Source organism: Phodopus roborovskii, unplaced genomic scaffold (genome assembly GCF_943737965.1).
Source record: "Phodopus roborovskii unplaced genomic scaffold, PHOROB, whole genome shotgun sequence".
Taxonomy (NCBI): Eukaryota; Metazoa; Chordata; class Mammalia; order Rodentia; family Cricetidae; genus Phodopus; species Phodopus roborovskii.
Genome location: NW_026126571.1, coordinates 25349393 through 25370526, shown reverse-complemented (window position 1 = coordinate 25370526; position 21134 = coordinate 25349393). Strand labels below are relative to the sequence as shown.

Below are 21134 nucleotides of genomic sequence, written 5' to 3'. Positions count from 1 at the left end.
ATTGAAGTCATATGGAATATTTCAGAATCATAGAGTTTTTCCCCCATAGTAGATAATCTAGATATTTGCTCATCATTTTGTTGTGTGAGCTTTTAAAAACCTGATTTCAAGTAAAAATTTTACACACTCCATTTTGGTTGCTGTTCTTAATATTTATTTTAAGATTAGAGTAGGGCTGGAGAGTTGGCTTCAAGGCTAAGAGCACCAACTGCTGTTCCAGAGGACCCAGGTTCAATTCCCAGCACCCATGTGGCAGTTCACAGCTGTCTGTAACTCCAGTTCCAGGGCATCCCTTTCACAGAAACAGAGGCAGGAGAAACACTAATGCACATAGAATAAAATTAAAAAAATCTTAAATAAGAGAAGAAAAAAGATTAAAGTTAATTGTTTTTATTTTCTAGAAAATGTACAAGAATTTAAAACATAAGCAATAAGTTTTTATATTTAAATACTTTTTTATAGTTTTGGAAAAAGTTAATGTTAGAAGACTTGATATGTGCTGGGTACTGAAGGCTGCATGAGAGCCACACAGAATGATTTACTATAAACATTGCATTAATTCTTAAGGAAGACTTGTTTTCATCTAGTGCAATAAGCCTATTTACTACTTTTTCTCTCTGATAAAGTCTGATGACCATGATGGAACTGAAATTGAGAAAATAAAACAAGAAATAACTCAGTTGCGCAATCGTGTCTTTCAGGAAATTTATCATGAGAGGGAGGAATATGTAAGTATTTGATTCTCTGCAATTTTAAATTAGATTTTATTTAGGAATTTAAATTTAAAAATAGACTGTATATAACTATATACTAGAAATATCATTGGCATAGTAGTGTTTATGTAAGTGTGAATATTAGTAATGTTATACCAATGTGGAAATTTCAGATTATAAAGAAGAAAAAAATCATTTGTAATGTTCTTGATGGTAAAAGAAGTTAAAATTCAACTTCTTTATAGTTTTTTTCTGCTTGTTTTTAGAATTGAGCTCAATTACACACACTTCTGCTTAGTTTAATTGTTAAGTTAAGGCATAGAGATTCTCACAGTTTAACAAAAACACCCTTTTTAGCTTAACATTCAATAAAAACAGGAATTGAGCAGTTTGAGCCACCAGAAAAAGTCACACCTTTGTTTTCACTCCTTAATTCTGTGGCCTTCGAAAAATTAGCCAGTCTACTTTTTTCACAATGGAAAGAATATTGCATTTTATGTCTAAGAGATATTATGAAGAGTTAGTTAAGAGATAGTTCTTCAAAGTAAATAAATATTATGCAAATAGTAGACATTTTAAGTGTCAGGCTTTATTTACCAAATTCACATAACTATGGCATACCTTTGAAACTTTGAATGAGACCTGGTAAATGTTTAGAAGTTTTCCTAAGTAAACATGTCTTTGTAAAGATTTTGTTTTCTCATTTGTAGATTGTAGATCTGCATACTTATTATTTTTATCTCCAGGCTTTTAGAATTGGCTTTTATGGTTTTCTTGTTCAGTTAAACTGCCATTTAAAATAACAATTTAAAATGTTATTATGTTCTTAATATTTTGAGAAATGACAGGTTATTATTAAAATTACAATTTTTTATTTAATTTTGGATATGAAGTGACTCATGTTTTGCTTGATAGTCCTTGAAGTAGAAATTAAAATTAAGGACTATGTGTCTTATTAGTTGTGAGAAGGCAGATGGTCATATATTTTCCTGAAGGGTAACATGCTACAATTGAGTACTAATTGATCTACAATAAAAATACTTTTTAACTTTAGGAGAAGCTGAATAGCTTGACACAGAAATGGTTCCCTGAACTACCTCTGCTGTACCCTGAAATAGGATTACTTAAATATATGGTAAGTTTTGTTTCCTCTGAGAATTACCTCCATGCAGAAATGTAAAAGCATAGTGATGTTCATATCATGTCAGTTTTACTCCTAATAAATGTTTGAAAGGATTATTAGAGCCTATTCTTGAGACTATTTTAGATCAAGTAGTTTAAAGTAGAGATGTTGATGTGAGTTTGGTTTTCTTGACAAACAGGACTCCAAGGCAAGGAATTAGGAAACTAGCTCTCTGAGGAGGATCTATATATCCCAGTGTTTTAGATTACCTGGTGGCAATAAAGAATGAAATAAAGTACCATTGTTCTGTGGTTTTTAGAATTGCTTTCCAGATCCCTTGGGTTCTAGAATCCAGCATGTACAAGTTCCTGACATAAAGTGCCAGAATATCTGGGCTGACCTTGAACTTTTTATTCTCCTTCCATCCTGCTGTGAGGTCTAGGATTGCAGGCTTGAGTGACTATATCCTGCTTTCCTGGTATACTTTTAAATCATATCTAGAGTATTTGTAATACCTAGTAAAATATAAATGTTACATAAATTAATCAGTATACAGTGATTAGGGAATGCACAACAAAAATCTTCATTTTGACACAGATACAATTTTATTTTGAACATTTCTACTTAATAATTGATTGGATACAAGGAAGCAGAATCCACAGATATAGAACCAATTGCATTTGTTTATTGATATTGACATTAATGGATGGCCAGGGATTTAATCCAGTAGGCAGAGTGCTTGCTTAGCATGCATGAAACCTTTCAGTTTTCCATATTGCATAAAACATATGTAGTGGCATACATCTGCAGTCTCAGTACTTTGGAGGTGGAGGCAGGAGGGTCAAAGTTCAGGGCCAGCCTGGGCTTCATGAGACCCTGTCTCAAAAATAAGTGTTAGTAAGTATAGATAAATTATGATCTATAAAGAGATGTTTGTATAAATATGTGAGTTTATTTTCATAAATGTATAAGATTAAAGTTGTGTGGATCACAGTTGGTAATATAGCTTAATGGTTGTCATATCCAGTGCCACAAAAATAAAAAAGTTCTTTAAAGAAATATTATAAGGTTTTCCCATACTATATTTAAAAATCACGTGTGAATTGAATTTCACAACTTACTATTATAGTTTCAGGATTTGGAAAACAGAGAGATGAGGATTGCTCTCAGTTTTAGGCCAGCCTGAGTTGTGTACTGAGTTCCAGTATAGCCAGGGATAGATACCAAGTGAGCACCTATCTTAAAAACCCAAACATAAGCTGGGCATTGGTGGTGGTGCACAATAATCTCAGCACTTGAGAGGCAGAGGCTCTCAAACTTGTGAGTTTGAGGCCAGCCTGGTTTATAGAACTAGTTCCAGGGCAACCAAGCCTACTAGAGAAACCTTGTGTTGAAAAAATAGAAAACAAAAACAAACACCAAGAAAAAAACCACAAAGAACCCCTCAAATATCAAGAAACAGGACAAAACCAAAACAGTAAAAAATTAAAAAAAAGGTATTTTTCCATGAAGTTACTAACTCTAGCTTTAGAGACTGTCTTGTGTCTGATGATTGTGTGTATAGTTATGTGAAAGTTGAAAATTATTTTATTTATTAGAGAAGATTATAAGAGGTTCAAATCATGGTTTATGGATGCTGCCCAATGATTTTAGTATGTTTAAGATGATTTTGAGCTATATGTCTAGAAATCCTTTATAAACTGATTATGTATTACTGAAATTTAACAACAACAACAACAACAACACACACACAAACAAGGAAACAATTCTATAACTTTGCCCTCTAAAACTGTACTGAATAAAACTTTGTCATTGTTTGGGTCTTGTTTAGGGCCCTTGGAAAATTTCTGCCCCCTTTTCTGTGATGTTCCCTGAGTTTTAGGTGTATGGATTGTATTGTAGATGTATCTACTAGATCTGGGCACTCCATGGTCAATAGTTCTTTGCATTTTGACCAGTTGTGGTTTCTGTAATCTTCGTCTGCTGCAGAAGGAAGATCGTTTGATGAGGGGTGAGAGTTATATTATTGGTGGGTATAAGGATAAGTATTAAGAGTACAGTTAGAAATTATATTGGGTTAGAGAGTGGCAGCAGTAGTTTCATCCTAATGTGGCTAGAGGAAATTCTGCAAGGCCCCACTCTAGGTAAAAAGCTACAGGTAATTAATGGCTGGCAAGATAGCGAAAATCAGTCTTCCCCAGGGATAACCCCCCTAATTTGTTATTTAAAATCAAGTGGTCAGCAATAAGAACGTATGTATGTGAGCAACACTAAACGGACTCAGCAGTTTGTGTGTGTGTGTGTGTGTGTGTGTGTGTGTGTGTGTGTGTGTGTGTGTGCGCGTGCATGCGCATGCATGTGCGTGCACGTGTGTAATAAAAATTAAAAAAGAGGGCCATAAATTTGAGTTGGGGAAGATATAAGAGGGCTTGGAGGGAAGGGGCATGATGTATAAATATAGTACACATATATAAAATTTAAAAAATAAGTTAAAATCAAGCTCTGCTATGGTGGTGCATGCCTTTAATCCCAGCACTTGGGAGGCAGAGGCAGGTGGATCTCTGTGAGTTAGAGGCCAGCCTGGGCTACAGAACAAGTTCCAGGACAGCCAAAGCTGTATAGAGAAATCCTGTCTCAAAAACAAAGAAGGAAACAAACAAATCTACTAAAGGAAGAAAATTCTACTTTAAATGTAAAAGTTACAAAAATGTCATAATTAAAACTTTTGAAAATCATTTTTACATTTAGGGACATTAAGCAGGAATAGAATTGTGAGGATTACTCATAATTTTTAGATTTCTCATTACTGTTCTCTACTTTCACTTGTCTTCATTTTAATTTTTAGGACATATATGAGGTTTTCAAAGTAAATGTTGGAGTTTCTTGCAAGCATGTTGTATTAACCTCAGTCATTTCTGCAGTCTGTTCTAAATTTACAGCAGTGACAGTAGGCAGGAGGTGTTCAAAAGCCAGGGGTTAAAAAGAATCCAAACTATAAACATTTTGTTTTATTTTTCAGTTAGGTTGATGATCTTCCTTGCATTTAATAGTATGTCCCAATCATGTTGGTGACTTGAAAGCCCTAAGGATTTATTTTGATTGTCTAAATGTAATAATTTGTGCCTAGAATTCTGGTGGTCTTCTTACTATGAGCTTAGAGCGAGACCTTCTTGACACTGAGCCCATGAAGGAACTTAGCAGCAAGCGTCCTCTGGTGTGCTCTGAGGTTGATGGGCAGCCAGTTCTCTTAAAGGTAATTTTAAGTTCTGATTTATGGAAGCTTTAGAAGTATAAATGAAGTGGTGAAGTTACTTTTTAGGGAATAAAACAAACCCACTATTTCTAAAGTTGATTGGCATGGTGATTATGTTTGAGTTAATTTGACTTTAAAGTTCCTCTCATTTCCCTAAAGAGAATTGTCTTTACCAGGGTTACTTGGGGTTACTTGATTTTCTTTTTCTGGGTAAATATACTGCATTTTGTTCAGTAGTCTTAAAAAATTCTTGTTTTTCTTAGCTCTTTCTTGAAAGCTTAGCTATATTGCTAACACAATCTTATGCTGCCTGATTTCTTTGAAACTTTTTAAAATTTCATTTTATGTGTGTGAGTGGTTTCCCTGCATGTATGCCTTTGTTCCACACACATGCATGGAACTTGTAGAGGTCAGAAAAGGGAGTTGATACAGTTGTGAGACAACATGTGAGTTCTGGGACCCAAACTCCCATCTTTCACAAGAGCACCAAGTGCTCTTAACCACACACTGTCTCTCCAGTCCCTTAATGTCTTCTTGTGAGCTGAGATTGAATGAACTTCAGAGGGTCTTTAAGTTGGCTTTACTTTTTGCATACTTGGGAATGTAGAGTAGGTTTCAGGTAGTTACTTTTTCATCCTATATTACAGTATTGCAGATAGAGAAGGTACTTAAAATTAGAATAGAAAAATATGTTATTTAACTCACATACAATAACATTTAAGTTGGAATGATAAATTAGAATGTTTTTTTTTTAATATTGAAATTACCAATGCCTGTTACATTTTCTGTTGTTATTGTTCAGGGCTATTCTGTGGATGTTGACACAGAAGGCATGGTGATTCAGAGAGCAGCTTCTTATCATAGAGCTTGTGGAGATGCTAAGGAAGAGTCTGGGTTACTACCATTAATATTCCTGTTTCTGTGTAAGGTAAAGTTCTTAAGCTAGTCTATTGGAGAAATTATTTAAAATAAGTTTTAAGTAGTAATTTTTCTTAAAATAAATCATTAGCTGTGTTATAGAATCACTGTAAAATACAAATATATTGGTGAATTGTTCACTTTGAGTTACATTTTCTATTTTGCTTCTTAGTCTGATCCTGTTGCCTACCTGATGGTCCCATATTATCCTAAGGCAAACCTGAGTGCAGTTCAAGCCAGTATGCCTTTAACTTCAGACGTAAGTAAAAATAATTTTCAGGGATGCATTAAATGAGAAACTTAAACGTCTAATATGTAACACCCAGTACTATATACTGTTGTGCACAAATATTTGGCTTGCATTATTCTATTTCATTGTTGCATCAGCTCTATGCACACAAGAAAAACAAGACTGAGAAGGATTAAGTGACTTTCACAGAACCTCTTCACCTAGTAAAACTGAAACTTGAAATTAGGTCTTTCTGGTTCCAGAACTCATACTTACAACCATTAAGCTGTGCTATATGTAACTTTCTAGACCAGTAATTGATATTTTAGTTTTAAATGGAAACTTTAGCTTTTATCATTATAACTTTAGAATTAGTAATGAAAGGAGGATCTGATTCTTCCTGTTTAACATTATTTTATTCTCTTCTAGATACTTTATATGGTGGTAACTTATAATTTAAGTTGCCTTAGAGGGGTGTGTGTGGAATGTGTGTGTGTGTGTGCATCCATGTGCACTCACATGCATGTGTGTATCTGTGTGCAAACACCAGTTACGATGTTATCAGTAGAGTATTACGTAACTTTTTAGTACTGTGATAGAATACCATGATTAAGGCAACTGATAAAGCATTTAATTGGACTTAAAATTCCAGAGAGTACATGATGACAGAGCAAAGCATGGTGGTAGAAACAGCTGAGAGCTCCTATCTTTAAAGAAAGGCAGGAGGCAGAGAGCACACAGGGGAATGACTTCAGTTTTTTTGAAACCTCAAAGTCTGCCCTGGATGATGCACCTCCTCCAGCAAGGTCATTCCTCCTGATCCTTCCCAAATAGTCTACCAACTAGAGATGAGTATTCAAATATGAGCCTATTGAGGCCATTCTTACTTAAACAACCACACATAGTTAAGCTTTATCTAGCCTTTAATCAATATCTGTGATATGTCTTTAATTTGAAGGAGGCTTTACTTCAATTTTGGGACAGTCTTTTTTTTTTTTTTTGTTTAATTTAATTCATTTTTTTACATGTCGATCCCAGTTCCCTCTCCCTCCCTCCCTCCCTGCCTGACTTTTACCCTCTCTGCCTCCTCACATGCACCCTGACCACCCTCCCCTCCCACCCCCACCCCAATTCTGCATGTAGGGCAATGCCATCCAGGTGGGGTCATGTAGATCTGTCAGGTCATTTGAAGTAGGGACTAGGGCTTCTCTCCTGTCTCTAGGTTAAGGCAGTATCCCTCAATGGGGGATGTGTCCGCAAGGTCCTTTTGTGCACCAGGGATACATCCTGGTTCCACTGTCTGAGGTCCCTTAGACTGCTCAGTTCTTCTGGCTGAGACCCATATTCAGGGGGGCTTGAGTCAGTCCCATGCTGGCTTCCCAGCTGTCAGTCTGGGGGCCTGTTAGCTCCTCCTTGTTCAGGTCAGCTGTCTTTATGTGTTTCTGCAACCTGGTCTTGTCCTCTCCTTCTGCATCTGGATTCTAGTTAGACTCAGTGTTTGGGTATGGGTGTTTGCTTCTGTTTCCAACAGCTACTAGATGAGGGATCCATGATGGTGGATAAGTTAGTTGTTGATCTCACTCTCCAGGAAGGGCATTTGTGGTAGCCTTTCCATGATTGCTCAAATTGTTAGTTGGTGGCAGTCTTGTAGGTCTCTAGACCTTTCTTTAGTTTAGGTTCAGTTTTCTCTTCAAACCAATAATGGCTCCCTCTTTTATGTTCTCTCTCTCTCTTCTGTCTTCTATTCCTACCCTGACTCAATCTTCCTAGTTGCACGTGTTTTCCTCTTCTCCCCCCTCTCTTTCTCCTACTTCTTTCTCCATTCACTGCCTCCCCCACTTCCCATGTGCTTTGGGGGACTTATCCCTTTCCCCTTCTGTGAGGGACTTTATATGAATCTCTTAGAATACACCTTGTATCTTAGTTCCTCTGGTGGTGTGAATTATAGGTTGGTGATCCTTTGCTCTAGGTCTAAAATCCATATATGAGCGAGTACATACTATATTCCTCTTTTTGTGACTGGGTTACCTCATTCAGGATGGTTTCTTCAAGTGCCATCCACTTGCCTGCGAATGTCAAGATTCCATTATTTTTTTTCTGCAGAGTATTATTCCGTTGTGTAGATGTGCCACATCTTCTTTATTCATTCTTCAGTTGGGGGGCATTTATGTTGCTTCTAGGTTTTTGCTATTACAAATCATGCTGCTATGAACATAGTTGAGCAGATGTCTTTGTTGCATGGATGTGGATCATTTGGGTATATACCTAAGAGGGGGATTGCCGGGTCCTGTGGTAAACTAATTCCCATTTTCCCGAGGAACTGCCATAGATCTCCAAAATGGCTGTAGGAGTTTGCACTCCCCTCCAGCATGAGTTGTCATTGGTGTTTCTAATTTTAGCCATTCTGGCAGGAGTAAGATGGTATCTCAAAGTTGCTTTGATTTGCATTTCCCTGATAGCTAAGAATGTTGAGCACTTAAGTGTCTTTCAGCCTTTTTGATATCCTCTATTGAGAATTCTTTCTTCAGTACTGTATCTCATTTTTTAATAGGGTTGTTTGGTGTTTTGTAGAGACAAAATTTATATATTAAAATGAGTTGTCAATTTTTTAAACCCCATCTCTTTCATTTGTACTTACTTGTAGGAAGCTTTAAAAGTCATGAAAGGTGTTGCTCGAGGCCTGCATACATTGCACAGTGCTAACATAATTCATGGATCACTTCATCAGAACAACGTATTTGCCTTAAATCGTGAACAAGGAATTGTTGGAGATTTTGACTTCACCAAATCTGAGGTAAAATATAGCTTTACTGGACAGAAACCATTTAATAAAGTGGTTCAGTACTTCCACAGAATATGGTAATTTATTATAAGATCTGTACTTTCAGTTAATGGGTATCATATAGTACAAATAGTATCTGTAACAGTCATCTAGATTGTAATGAGCATTGTGTGTTTTTGCCATAAATATAGAAACAATCTGACCTACTACATGGCATTGAAAACATTATTTTCTCAGTAGGAAACACGTAAGAAACTCCCTCTGCTTGTACTCCTTTCTTTCATAGATTAAACATATATTCTTTGCTATTATTAACGTAGTACATTTTTAGAAGCCTGAGAACCATGGGTGTTTTTGTTTCATTCAGGTCTAGGTTCAGTTCATGACTTTTAATTTGATACCACATTATCTCCCAATAGGAAGTTTGTAGAGATAACAAAGTCCAGACAGTCTAGGAATATATATGCTTATAAGGGAGAAATATCCTTTTTGTTTATTTTAATTGACAATGGTGTACATGCATGTTTATTATATATAGCCTCTTATTTTGAAATATGTGTATGATATGAATGGCTAAATCAACAATTCCCATTTAAAGTACAGTAGAAGTGTAGAATTGAGTACTTGTTTTTAGTGTATTATTAAAGTGGTATATTGATTACCACTATCTAATTCCAGATAATTTTTATCACACCCCAAAATAGTTACTGATTAGCTGTTACTTTTCATATATGCTTCTGTTCAGACCTTGGAAACCAGTAATATGCTTTATATTTCTGGATTTTCTTATTCTGTAACCTTATAAAAGTAAAATGATACAATAATTATTTGGCATTTTGTAAATTATTTTGTTATTGTAACATTCAGAATTAATGTATAGTATTGAATATTTAAGGCCATAATTCCTTTTATGACTTAATATATTTAATTATATGCATAAGTGATACTTAGGTGTGTGTTCTCATCAGTGGATTGATAATTTGGATTTACAATTTTTTTGTTAGCTCGAGACACAGTCTCACAGGGTAGTAAATGCTGCTTTTGAACTATAGTTATAGCACAGGTCTTGAACTCCTAGTTCTCTTCCTGCCTCAGCCTTTTACATGCTGAGATTGTAAATATGGATCCTCAAGCTTAGCTTTAGGCTTATGCTTTTCAGTTATTATGAATTAGGTTGACCATGAACATTAGTGTACAAGTTCTTTATACAGACATTCTTATTGCTTTGGGGAATACAATTATTGAGTCATGTAATTCTGTTTCCTCACTATTAAAAATTCTGTGTTTGGTAGAACACTTAACAAGTTACATAGTTATGCATAGGAATGAGTGATAATTTATATTATAGTCTGTGTCCATATATCTCAAAATACATTGTAAACAAACAAAAGTGGCTTGGAAAATAATCACAAAATGTTTTAAGTGGCAAGAATTCTTGATCAGCTAGTTTATTTTCCTACCATGCAAGATGATGTTTAGTGTAGATATTCTCTGCTTGAATTTTTTTCCATCTATGTTTCGAGGGGTCTAGTATAGAGAATCGAAATTCTTAAGCATTACTACTTCTGGAGTTTTATAGTCAAAAACCGTTGGAAAATGGAATTTGTAGCTGGGTGGTGGTGGTACCTACCTTTAACCTCAGCATTCAGGAGGCAGAGGCAAGTGGATCTCTTGAGTTTGAGGCCAGTCTGGTCTATAGAATTCTAGGACAGCCTGGAAACCCTAAGCAGAGAAACCCTATCCTGAAAAACAAAAAATTCAACAAAAAAACAAAAATAGAAAATGGAATTTGTTTTTGGCTGTATGAAAATCTGTTCCAGGTACTATGGACTTTGAGAATAAGAATACTGTTTGTATTCTTTTCTCAAGAGACAAACTTAGACTATTTTTAAAAATCAGGCTTTAAATTACTTATAGCAATGAAAACCATGAAAATTTTAAACAAAATTGTATTGATTCTGGTGGGTTTAAATATATCCACGTTACAGTTTCCCTTCTTGAGAAAATTTCTAAAAGTGTCTATTGTTTTCCATCCTCATAAGTCTTATCTCAGATTGCATTTTCCCATACATCCTTGTCAACCACTGCTGTTAGTTACATTGATTATTTGGCCATATTTAAGTTTTAGAATAATGCTGTATGTATATAGTCATAGTGTTTTCATATGATAGCTCAAAAGAATGAAAAAAATGAATGTAAAACTTAATATAAAATTTTAAATAGACCAATTTGGGAAACATTTATTAATTTATCTGAGAATTAAGATAACATAATAAAATAAGGGCTTCTAAACTCAAATTTAAGGATTCTTGTCAAATTATTTTTGAGCATATCACTGGTACAATTTAGATGTGACTGTTCTAAGACTCATTCCTTTTATATTAATTTTTCATCAGATAGTCTTCCTCAAAGTGCTATTTAATCTTTCACTTAGCATTCTCAGTTGATGCCTTAGCTGCTCTGTTTTAGATTATGCTTAGAGAAGTTGGGATAATGATAGTAAGTGGAGAAAATATATAATTAATATTTAGTGATATGTAGTAGGCACTGTGCTAATTAACATCTTTGTAGCAACTCTATAATATAGATATCATTTCAATTTAAAAGTTAGTTTAGACCACACAGCAAATAAATGTGAGAGTTGGAATTGCAACTAATGACAGACTGAATTTAGGTATCATAATTTGTCATTAATTGTCTTTTGAATTTTTAGAAAATTATATATTTAGAAAATGGTCATGAAGAAAGTAATTTGTACAATTTAATTTAAAATATTTAGAATGTTGAGTTAGAAAATAGTATTGCTTTGTAAATTTATTAAAATATACAAGCAGTAGGGGGGATGGCTTCATGGGTAAAGTACTAGCCATGTAAGCCTGATAACCTGAGTTTGGTCCCTGGGACCCATGTGAATAGTCAAGAAAGCCTGATGTAGTGGCACATACCTGTAGTTCCAGCACTTCTGCAGTGAGATGCAAGGCAGGGACAGGAGAATGCAAAGCTTGTTGGGCAGCTTGCCTAGAGTAGGTAGTGTAGCAGCAGAAAGAGCAAGAGAGACCCTGTTTCCACAAGGCAGAAGGTGAAGACTTTCTCTAGAGAGTTGTGCTCCATATGTGCTTAGTGGCACACATGCTTATCCATCCATCCACAAACATACATGCACACATGTAAAGATTTAAATTAAGATACATGGAACAATGTCAGTGATCAAAGAATTCAGAGTTATTCATCTTCACACACCTACAATCTGAGTATAACAAAGATTGAATATAACAAAAATAAAATTTGTAAGAGTAGAAAATTAGATACTTGAGAATAGACAATGAAATATTTCAAAACAACTTTAAATCAAGAATAGAGACTTTCACACAAAGCCTTAAACTATTTTGTCTCTAAAATATTTAACACTACTGTTTTTTTAGAGTCAGCGAGCCTCAGTGAACATGATGGTTGGTGGATTGAGTTTGGTATCACCTGAATTGAAAATTGGAAAACCTCCTTCTGCAAGTTCAGACTTATATGCTTATGGCTGCCTTTTATTATGGGTATGTTGTTTTAAAAATAATTATCAATAATTTACTTATGTTTCCAAATATAAAGGGATGACTGGTGATTTTCAGTCATTTTTCTGGTTGAAGAATAATGCTATACTTTTAAAATGTAGAGTTTGTAGGTGGATGTATGTGTGTATGTTGTATTTGTGTGGGGTATGCTTGCACCTCTGTGCATGCATGTAGAGGCCAGAGACCAATTTTGGATGAGTTATTTACAAGTCATCTACTTGGTTTGTTGAGACAGGGTCTGTCATTGTCCTGGAGCTTGCCAAGTAGGCTAGGCTGGCCGGCCATGGAGTTATAGGGATCTTTCTGTCTGCCTTATCCATACTGGGATGACAAGCATTTACAACCAGGCTCAGGTTTCTTTTTCCTTTTTGTTACATGGGTTCCTTGAATCAAACTCAGGAATTCATGCTTGGGGTGGCAAGCACGTAGCCAACTTGCTATCTTCCCAGCTTAGAACTTTTTTTTTAAAATCGCAAACTGTTGTTATCCTTATTCTAAGCACTTTCTATAATTTAGATTGATATATACTATAAACATTACATTGTTCTTAGTTTTTTATAGTCAGTATTGACAGTGAAGATGATTTTATTCTATAGTAATGTAGAAGAAATTCATGATTCATGTATGTATGAAAACTAATGCTAAATGAATACTAGGTATATTTTTGCTTTTCGTGTATACCAAATGTTACCTATCCCTTAATGGGCTATCCCTTAAGTATTGAGTGCTTGGGGACTGGAAGGATGGCTTAGTGATTGAGAATTTGAGTGGTTAAATATTAAAAGGGAAGGATATGTTTTTCTAGTGAATATTATACTGTTGCTTCTGGCCCAGGGGTGAGTAAATGTTCTCTCTCTCTCTCTATCTCTCTCTCTCTCTTTCTCTCTCTCTCTCTCTTTTCCATTTAGAAGCATATTTACTGATTGTTACACAAGGGTTCTTTGTTTTGGGGGAGGGGGTAAAACAAGTTCCTCATAACAAAGCTCCTAATCTAAACTATATGTTTTCTTAAGGAAAATACCCTACCCCTGCAACTTTAGCCCTTATTGTGTACTGTTTGCAGTACCCAATAATGCAAGGTGTTCCTGGTATGATAGGATTGTCTCATGCAAAACTTCAGAAAAACAACTCTATAAATTATGGAAAACACTTCCATAATGGTTCCAAGGTCTAAGTATTTAAAGAAAAAAAACTTAATTCTAATGTTTACCCTACATACAGTAAAAGAAAAAAGAACTATTTCATTTAATGTTTACCCTACATACAATCATTCTGCTAGATTTCTACTACATGATCTATTTATGCAACTTGGTTCTTCTTTCCAAAGTCTTGCTATGGTCAACTATAATGATACCAACATCTTTAATGTTTCACAGTGCTCATGTGCAGGAGTTACTGTTGAACACATATATTACATGTAATGAGTGTTTGATATCTGTAAATTGGGCCTTCATAATACAATTCCTCAAAACAGACACCATCATGTTTAAATCCTGACATATTTGCATTAATCTTAGCAGTAGTGATTTTTCTGGCATGAATATATTTTTGAGAGTAAATGTTTTCTAAAAGGGTGTCAGCTCATTACATTTTTAGGCTATGGCATGGGATGTGTTGTCAGAGTTCTGCTGCAGTAGCACCAAAGCATAAACAAGTGAATGTGATCTGTTCCAGTAATCATTTATTAATGTTGAAGTTTGAATTTTATGTAGCTTTTAGATCTTATTAAATGGCATTTCTTTGATTTTCCTTTAGATATTTAAAAATGTGAGGACAGTTTTGGCTTACAGTTTGTACAGAAATAGGTAGTAGCATTGATTTGGTGCAGAGGTTATAGTTTGCTAATCCTCATTCTAGCCAGTACAGATGAACAAAAGGAAGAATCATTTATTTAAAAGCAGAGAAATGGGCTGAAGAGATGGCTTAGTTGCTAAAGACTAGGCTCACAACCAAAAATATAAAAGCAAAGAGATGGAACTGGGTTTATTTGCAGATAACATGATTAACAATGTAGAGTATTTTTAGGGGTGCACATAAAATCTGCTGGAACTAACATGTATTTATCAAGGTAACAATTTCAATTTCAGTGTAATTATCTTTCATATGTAATAATAAAAAAGAGGAAATTTAAAATTATAAAAGGCCCAAAGAGATGGTTCAGTGCTTAAGAACACTTACTTTTGCAGAGAACCTGGGTTTGATTCCTAGAAACCATATGGTATCTCACAAACCATGAGAAATTCAAATTCTAGGGGATCTGACACTCTCTTTTGACTTCAGTAGGCACTAGGCACACACAATTTACACATGCATACATGCACACAAAACCATATAAAATAATTTTATAAGTCATGAAAGTAGCTGGGGACATGGCTCAGTGAATAAGAGGGCTTCCTATGTAAAAATGAGGACTTAGATTTCAAACCCCAGAATCATGAAAAAGCCAAGCATGGCTTCATGCTTTGCCTATACTTACACCATACTCTGTTCCTTCAGCTAAAATGTGGGAGCTTCTAGTTTAGAGAATAAGGAAGAGGAATAGAGGAAGACATGGGCTTGTGTGCATGTAGTCCCTCACACACTCATAGAAAATCACAAAAATATCAAAATATGGAAGTTTGGACAAGTTCAACAAAATATATATGAGAGTATCGAACTACAAGGTAGTTGTTTTTTGTGTGCAAATAAATAGCTAGGTATTATAATAAATGTTACAGTTTATAAAAATATGTAGGATTGGTAGTAAGCAAGAGAATTTTGTGAAAGAAAAAAAGTTGGAAGGCTTGTAGGATCAGATATAAGACAGTAAAGTCATAGTTTATGTAACTAGGCTAATATTATTGTGAAGTTAGACATACAAATGATGAGAATGGTATAGAGCAGTGGCTTTCAACTTTCCTAATACTGTGACACTTTAATATTAATATTTAATATCAGTTCTTCATGTTGTGGTGACCCCCCAACCATAAAATTATTTTGTTATTACTTTGTAATTTATTTTGCTACTGTTATAAATTGTAATGTAAATATCTGATATGCAACCCCTATGGGGTTGTGACCCACAGATTGAGAAGCAATGATATAGACACTAGTAGAAATAGATCTGTTCATGTGTGGCCAGTTGATTATTGGAGTACTGGAACAATGAACAACCATATATGGAGAATAAACTCTAATAAACTCCTTGTACTGTGTTCAAAGATTAAAAGAAACGTTCATTAGATCTAAATGTAAAACTGAAGTTTCTAAATCTTCAAGTAGAAAATATATTTTTTAAATTTATTGGAGAGGTTTTAAAAGTATGTTCTTAGGGTTTTCTGAATTTCATTTGCGTCTATTGTAATGTTTCCCCTTTTATTTGTATTTTTATTAGTTTGGGTCTTCTCTCTGTTTTGGTTAATTTGGGTAAAGCTTTATCGATCTCATTTCGCTTTTCAAAGAAACAAATCTTCATTTCATTGATTCTTTGTATTGCTTTTGTTTTTTTGTTTATTTCTATCTCATTAATTTTAGCTATATTTTTTGTTAATTTCTTCATGTCTACTCTTTGAGTTTAATTTAATTTATTCTTATTTTTTCAAGGCCTCATGTGCATCAATAAATTATTATAGAGCTAATGTTTTTAAACATTGATATTTTGTGCTGTAGATTTTCTTTTTAGGAATGCCTTCATTATATCTCAGATTTTGGTATATTTCCATTTTCATTCAGAACTAGGAATTTTTTTGATTTCCTTCTTAATTTCTTCAGTTACTCAGTTATCATTCAGCAGTGTAGTAACTGCTGCTACTGTTAAGGCAGAGCAATTTTGTAATTTATCCAGATTTATGTATGTTCTCCTTTTGTAGCCAAGTTTTTTCTTTGCCTCAAATGTGTCCATTTTTGTCAGAGACTGATGGGTTACCTGAGTTGGGATGTGAAGCTTGAGAAAAGGCAGATAAAAGAAACAGAGACTGAAACACTGGATAGATTCATGAGTCCTGCTAGCAGCAAGCAGTTTCATTTCCTACCTCTGTGCCTTTTGGCTGGCACTAGAAGCTTGCTAGTTAGATAATCTGCTCTTTTCCATCAGAACTTTTTCATGGCTCTTAAGGAAACTGAAACAAGCAAGCTTGAACTCTAATGTCTTATAAGTCGGAATAGACTCAGGTGGACACTGAGTCACTTGTGGGCTATCATACCTTTTTACATTGTGGCAAGATATTGCCATCATTCTAATTAATAATGACAACAAAAACCACAAATAGACTCTCTTAATGATTTAAATAAATCTGTGATTTTTGAAGTTGGTTAATTCATAGATATTCTTGGCACGTGGCCCATGGTCCCTAGTTTGGACATATGTAGGAATAATCCTTTCACCCTTATGTAAACACTGTTTTTTAAAACATCTGTATTTTGTCTGTTGAAGAAGGCCATTGTCTTGGGGTTTTTATTGCTATGAAGAGACACCATGACCATGGCATCTCTTATAAAGAAAACATTTAATTGGGATGGCTTGATTAGTTTCACAGGTTCAGTTCATTATCATCATGGCAGGGGGCATGGCAGTATGCAGGGAGACATGGTACTGGAAAGGTAGCTGAGAGTCCTAAATCTTACAGGCAACAGGAAGGGGACTGAGGCACAGGGAGGTATCCTGAGCTTAGGAAACTTCAAAGCCTGCCCCCACAGTGACATACTTCCTCCAACAAGACCATACCTACTCCAACTAGACCATACCTCCTCATAGTGCCACTCTCTATGAACTTATGGGGGGCATTTACATTCATACTACAACAGCCATACAATCAATAAACAATATATGACCTTTTGAGACTATCTTCTTTCAGTGTAATGCCTTCAAAACTCATGCATTTTATCTAATGTAGTTTTTGTATGAGTGTATCAAGTGGATTTTAGTTTTTACAGATGAAGCTGCTTGTAATAACTTTGTATGTAGGTTTTGTTATAAACAAAATGTCTTCTTAGGGTAAATATATGTGAGTGAGATTGCTGGATCAGATTGTAATTGTGTGAGTAATTTTTGCAAGGAACTGCTAAACAACGTTGCAGATTTAGTATCATTTTTCACTGTAGTTATGTAAATGAGTTTCAGTTGTCTACATCATTGTCACAACTTAATATTGTTCTCTTCTATTTAACCATATTCATAGATTGATAGAAGTGTTTTTATCATGGTTTAAGTTTTTATTTTAATAATGGGTAATTATTTTGAACATATTTTGTTTCTTATATACATGATGATGTCTCTTCATAACTTTTGTCTGTTTTTAAATGGGCTGTGTTCTGATTATTAATTTTTCAAAAAAGCACTTAAAACTTCTTCTGAAAGTGCTTGACATCTTTGGTTTTATATATATATATGCTTAAATATTAAAATAGTTTAAATGGGATCGTTTTTCTGATATTAAGCAAAATTTTTATTAGCGTATAGCAATGTTACTGATTCTTTTGTGATTTTGCAATCTGATACTTTGTTGAATTTTTTTTTATCAGATCTTGGTGTCTTCATGTGACTTCTTTAGGAGCTTTTAAATATGGGGTCATTTCATCTACAGATGGATAATTTATTTTTTATTTTTTATTTTTATTTTACATATTGATTCCAGTTCCCTCTCCCTCCCTCACTCTTTCTCTCTCTCCCACCCTCCCATGTCCCCGACCACCAATCACTCACCACTCCACATGTAGGGTGATGCCTTCCAGGAGGGGTCATCTAAATTTGTCAAGTCATTTGGAGTAGGGACTAGGCCTTCCCTCCTGCCTCTAGGCTAAGGGAGTATCCCTCCATGGGGAATGTGCTCCTGAAGTCCTTTTGTGCACAGGGGGATACATCCTGGTTCCACTGTCAGAGGTCCCTTACACTGCCCAGGCCTTCTAACTGAGACCCATGTTCAGGGGGTCTGAGTCAGTTCAATGCTGGATTCCCTGCTGTCAGTCTGAGGGCCCGTTAGCTCCTCCTTGTTCAGGTCAGCTGTCTCTGTGCGTTTCTGTAGCCTGGTCTTGTCCTCCCTCTCTGCATCTGGTTTCCAGTTTGGCTCAGTGTTTAGTTGTGCATGTCTGCTTCTGTTTCCATCAGCTACTAGATGAGAGCTCTATGATGGTGGATAAGTTAGTTGTTGATCTCACTATCCGGGAAGGGCATTTGTGGTAGCCTTTCCACGATTGCTCAAATTTTAGTTGGTGGCAGTCTTGTAGGTCTCTAGACCTTTCTTTAGGTTCAGTTTTCTCTTCAAACCAATAATGGCTCCCTCTTTTATGGTAGGTCTCTGTCTCTGGCTCTTGACTCTTTTCTCTTGTCTATTCCTCCCCTGACTCCTAGTCTCATGTGTTTTCCTCTCCTCCCCTTCTTTTTCTCCTAGCTCCCTCTTCACTCACTGTCTCTTCCCCGACTCCCAATATGCTCAAGAGATCTTGTCCCTTTCCCCTTCTGTGAGGGACCTTGTATGAATCTCTTGAATCCTCCTTGTATCCTAGTTTCTCTGGCGGTGTGAATTACAGGCTGGTGATCATTTGCTGTATGCCTAAAATCCATATATGAGCGAGTACATACTATGTTCCTCTTTTTGTGACTGGGTTACCTCATTCAGGATGGTTTCTTCTAAGTTCCATCCATTTGCCTGCAAATTTCAAGATTCCATTGGTTTTTTTTTTTTTTTCCGTAGAGTAGTATTCCATTGTGTAAGTGTGCCACATCATCTTTATTCATTCTTCAGTTGAGGGACATCTAGGTTGCTTCCAGGTTCTTGCTATTACAAATAATGCTGCTACAAACATAGTTGTACACATGTCTTTGTTGCATGGATGTGGATCATTTGGGTATATGCCTAAGAGGGGGATTGCTGGGTCTTGTTGTAGACTCCCATTTTCCTGAGGAACCTCCATACTGATCTCCAAAATGGCTGTATGAGTTTGCACTCCCACCAGCAGTGGGGGAGTGTTCCCCTTTCTCAACAACCTCTCCAGCATAAGTTGTCATTGGTGTTTTTAATTTTAGCCATTCTGTCAGGAGTAAGATGTTATTTCAGAGTTGTTTTGATTTGCATTTCCCTGATAGCTAAGGATGTTGAACACTTTCTTAAGTGTCTTTCAGCCTTTTTGATTTCCTCTATTGAGAATTCTCTTCAGTTCTGTACCCCATTTTTTAATAGGATTATTTGGTGTTTTGTTGACTAGTTTCTTGAGTTCTTTGTATATTTTGGAGATCAGCCCTCTGTCAGATGTAGGATTGGTGAAAGTCTTTTCCCAGTGTGTGGGCTGCCATTTGGTCTTGTCAACTGTGTCCTTTGCCTTATAGAAGCTTTTCAGTTTGAGGAGGACAATTTATTAATTGTCGATCTCAGTGTCTGTGCTCCTGGAGTTATTTTCAGGAAGCTGTCTCCTGTACCAATTTGTTCAAGGGTACCTCCCACTTTCTCTTCTAAGAGGTTCAGTGTGGCTGGATTTATGTTGAGGTCTTTGTTCCATTTGAACTTAAGTTTTGTGCATGGCAATAGACATGGGTCTATCTGCAGTCTTCTACACACCATCATCCAGTTGTGTTAGCACCATTTGTTGAAGATGTTTTCCTCCTCTCATTGTATACTTTTAGCTGTTTTGTCAAAAATCTACAAGGTGTGTGGGTTAATATCAGGATTTTCGATTTGGTTCCATTGGTTTACCTGTCTATTTTTGTGTGAATATCAAGCTGTTTTCAGGACTATAGCTCTGTAGTAGAGCTTAAAGTTGGTGATAGTGATGCCTCCTGAGGTTCCTTTATTGTACAGAGTTGTTTTGGCTATCCTGGGTCTTTTGTCAGTTGATTATTATCCTTTCAAGGTCAGTGAAGAATTGTGCTGGGATTTTGATGGTGATTACATTGAATCTGTAGATTGTTTTGGCAAGATTTCCATTTTTACTATGTTTATCCTATTTATCCAAGAGCATGGGAGATTTTTCCATTTTTTTAGTGTCTTCTTTAATTTCTTTCTTTAAAGACACAAAGTTCTTATTATATAGCTCTTTCACTTGTTTGGTAAGCTTTGCCCCAAGATACTTTATGTTCTTTGTGGCTGTTGTAAAGGGTGATGTCTCTCTGATTTCTTTCTCAGCTGCTTTGTCATTTGTATATAGTAGGGCTATGTAAGGAGTAAGGTTTTTCTGCCCACCGCTGGTCTTGTCCCGCTGCCGTGCCAGCCCCAATTAACACACAGAGACTCTGTATTAGATATAATGCTGTTGGCCAGGTATTAGTTTCTTATTGGCTAGCTTTGTCTTAAGCATTAACCCATTTCTGTTAATCTAGTATTTCCACGTGGTCTTCTTACTGGGCAGTGGGGCCAGTGTCTGGTCTCCCCAGTATCTCCAACTTGACTCCTCCCTACTACTTCCTCTTTCCTCCTCGCCTCCTAGTCCCTCCTCTCGCTTTCCTATTGGCCAACAGTGCTTTCATCAACCAGTATAACATCTCCCATCAGGGCTACTTTTTTTTTTTTTTTTTTTTTTTGAGTTTATCTTGTATCCTGCCAGTTTGCTGAAGGTGTTTATCAGCTGTAGGAGTTCTCTGGTAGA

General features: G+C 35.6%; 1 protein-coding gene across 1 annotated transcript in view; it reads left to right on the top strand.

Annotated features, from left to right (window-relative positions):
- Stk31 (serine/threonine kinase 31) overlaps window positions 1-21134 on the top strand; it is an 85729-nt gene that overhangs the window by 45411 nt on the left and 19184 nt on the right. Inside the window, 7 exon segments of the mRNA XM_051203045.1 lie at window positions 627-728; window positions 1768-1848; window positions 4964-5089; window positions 5892-6017; window positions 6180-6266; window positions 8881-9030; window positions 12441-12563. Coding sequence (XP_051059002.1) covers window positions 627-728; window positions 1768-1848; window positions 4964-5089; window positions 5892-6017; window positions 6180-6266; window positions 8881-9030; window positions 12441-12563 — 795 coding nt within the window.